This window comes from Salvelinus sp. IW2-2015, linkage group LG1 (genome assembly GCF_002910315.2).
Source record: "Salvelinus sp. IW2-2015 linkage group LG1, ASM291031v2, whole genome shotgun sequence".
NCBI classification, from domain to species: domain Eukaryota; kingdom Metazoa; phylum Chordata; class Actinopteri; order Salmoniformes; family Salmonidae; genus Salvelinus; species Salvelinus sp. IW2-2015.
The window spans coordinates 11,226,535-11,229,559 of NC_036838.1; the positions used below are offsets into that span (position 1 = coordinate 11,226,535).

At 43.2% G+C, this 3,025-nt stretch overlaps 1 protein-coding gene across 1 annotated transcript in view; it reads left to right on the forward strand.

Annotated features, from left to right (window-relative positions):
• LOC111961192 (heterogeneous nuclear ribonucleoprotein L-like) overlaps positions 1-3,025 on the forward strand; it is a 54,052-nt gene that overhangs the window by 36,279 nt on the left and 14,748 nt on the right. The window contains exons 5-6 of the mRNA XM_070437422.1: positions 956-1,052; positions 1,166-1,238. Of these exons, the coding sequence (XP_070293523.1) occupies positions 956-1,052; positions 1,166-1,238 (170 nt within the window). The remainder of the gene's footprint in view (positions 1-955; positions 1,053-1,165; positions 1,239-3,025) is intronic.

The following is a 3,025-nucleotide window of genomic DNA, read 5'->3' on the forward strand; positions in this document are numbered from 1 at the left end:
ACACACCCACACAACACAACACACACACACACACACACACACACACACACACACACACACACACACACACACACCACACCACAAACCCCAACAATCACACACACCACACACACACACAGATCAACGATCACAGATCAAACACACATGCGTGTGTGTGTGTGTGTGTGTGTGTTCCAATGGGAGTACCATCACATACTGTATTTTATCATATAATATTTGAAGACATTGGCTCAACAAGCGAGAAACAGAAAGACAATTTGGCCCACCTCAATTAGATGTCAATTATATTATATTAACACAGCCATTTTGGACCTTTTTATGCTCTTAGGTTTTTATAGTGCATTTTACGTTTACTACCAAATTTGCATAAAGATCTAGCCGTCTGCATTTTTCTGGAACCAGAGCAGCTTGATCAGATTGCATGATGGTTAGAGACTAGAGTCACTCAACCCAGTGCAACTGTGCTTTAGAGTAGCTGGAGTCAGCTCAGTCACTGCCAATATGGATATAGAATAGGGCCTTGTTCAAACACTCTTAAAAATGAATCCTTCCTTCCTACCTTCTTCAGCTAATTACTGATCTTTCATGAATGGATTGACGTAAGCAAGCTTTCCATTGTATTGCACCAATTATGCCATGTCAGATGAGTGATTACCTACAAGGAAGCGAGGGAGGAGAATGCTTTTTAGGAGGATTTGAACAGGGCCCTATTCTATAAACAAATCTGCAATTGCTGAGCTYATTACAGCTTTTCTAAAGCATAACTACATTGGGCTGAGTGACCTAAGAGTATGCGAACAGCCTTGGTCATCTGCAGGTTTGGCTTGTGGTTCTTGCTATGTTATTGCCTTCTGGTCATTTGTGATTCTACACTGATCTATTCTGTTTGCCACACAATGTTTTGAATTATTCCACTGAGATCCTCCTAGTTGCTCTTCCTTAATGGTGTCGCCACGTTCGAAACTGTCAAAAATGCCCAGAAGGCAAAATCAGCACTCAACGGAGCAGACATATACGCCGGCTGCTGTACCCTGAAGATAGAATACGCTCGGGTAAACACAATCACAAACCCACATACACACACAGTGCTCACACACACTCCACCAGGATTCCTGTGGACCCCTAACACACATGCACCGGTGCTCTGCTCTCTCTCCCCATGCAGCCCACGCGACTCAACGTCCTCCGCAACGACAATGATAGCTGGGACTACACCAAGCCCTTTCTCGTCAGGCGAGGTACGATATCCTTCCTTCCTGCTGAATCTCTTCATGTACTAGGGTCGTATTCATTAGGTAGCAAATTGAAGAAAACGGACTGGAACAAGGAGAGACTACCTGGACGTGTCCAATAAGAAACGCACATTTTAGTTCTCTGTTGCAAAACGTTTTAAACCGTTCTCCCGTTGCATGCTCTAATGAATACGACATTTGTGTGTGTGTGCGTTGTGTGTGTCACTTCTGTTTTACAAAGAGCTCAAATTAAAATATGGTGAGCAGAGCAACCCTCAAATTTGTAGCCGTGGTTGTCAAACCATTTCAAAACCATTTCAACCTTCACACTCCTACAGACGCATAATCAGTTGAAATGGGCTGTGACAAGAAATGAGTTCCGCCATTGTGGTTTTACATTCGTTCCTTAAAGAGTGGCCATGAATCTCAATTTGCCAGTTCGTCTCTTGATTTCTCTTCAACATTAGGCCTCAGTCTTTGTCCCTGCCTAGTCTTCTTCATTGCCTAACTAAAATGAGTCAAAATAATCTCTCTGTTAAAATGTTTTCTCTTTCAGTCATTCGCACTTGTTCCATCAGAGAACCTTGGTTACATACAGATCCTTCTGTTTTACGTCTGAATTGTCAATAGAAATGTCAGATTTTGCTGATGATCGTCACCCTCTCTGTGTACCACTTCCTGTGCTTATAGTGCTGTAGCTTGCTGTTGCTTTAGCGTCCCCTACTTCTCAGTGCTGCAGATCAGAGCGGTTACGGCCCAGTCGTCACTGTCTAAAACAGGGTTTCCCAAACTCATCATCAAGCTTTGATTATTTGAATCAGCTGTGTAGTTAGTGCTTGGGCAAAAAAACWAAATGTGCCCCCAGGCAGGGCCCCAGGACCGAGTTTGGGAAACCCGGGTTTAGTAGTACCTTCATTTTCTAATCACAAATGGTATTTTATCCACTAACACCAACCTTATCTTATCCAGATGTGTTTACGTACATAGTTAGGAAGAGAGCCATCTGATTGAATCAAGTCCCGATTGTGTATACGTACTCAAATAAATATTTTATTGCAACCAATCAATCACATTTATTTTATAAAGCTCTTTTCACATCAGCAGTTGTCACAAAGTGCWATACAGATACCCAGCCTAAAACTCCAAACAGCAAGCAATGCAGATATTGAAGCACAGTGGCTAGGAAAACCTCCCTAGAAAGGAAGGAACCGAGGAAGGAACCTAGAGAGGAACAGGCTCTGAGGGGTGGCCAGTCCTCTGCCTGTGCCAGGTGGAAATTATAACAGTACATGATCATTTAGGCCAGATCGTTCTTCAAGACGTTCATAGACGACCAACATGGTCAATAGTTTAACACCTCAGGAGTAAATGCCAGTTGACTTTTCATAGCCGAGAAATTATTAAAGTATCTGTGAAAACAGATAAATAACAGATATGTTCATTCGTCGTGTCGTCACAATATTGTTTTGAACTGTCCGTTTTGAGTGGCTTTTGGGACAGTGTTCTGAATGTCCTTGAGTGGCCCAGCTAAAAGGCCGTTCTTTGGAACCCGATCAACCATCTGCGAGAGACCTGAAATAGCTGTGCATTCGAGCGCTCCGCATCCAACTGCAGAGCTTGAGAGGATCTGCAGAGAAGATTGGGAGAAACGTCCTCAAATACAGTTGTGCCAAGCTTGTAGCAATCAATACGCGCAAGAAGACTTGAGGCTGTAATCACTACCAAAGTGTGCTTTCAACAAAGTACTGAGTAAAGGGTTGAGATACTTATGTAAATGTGATGGGGGGGGGGGG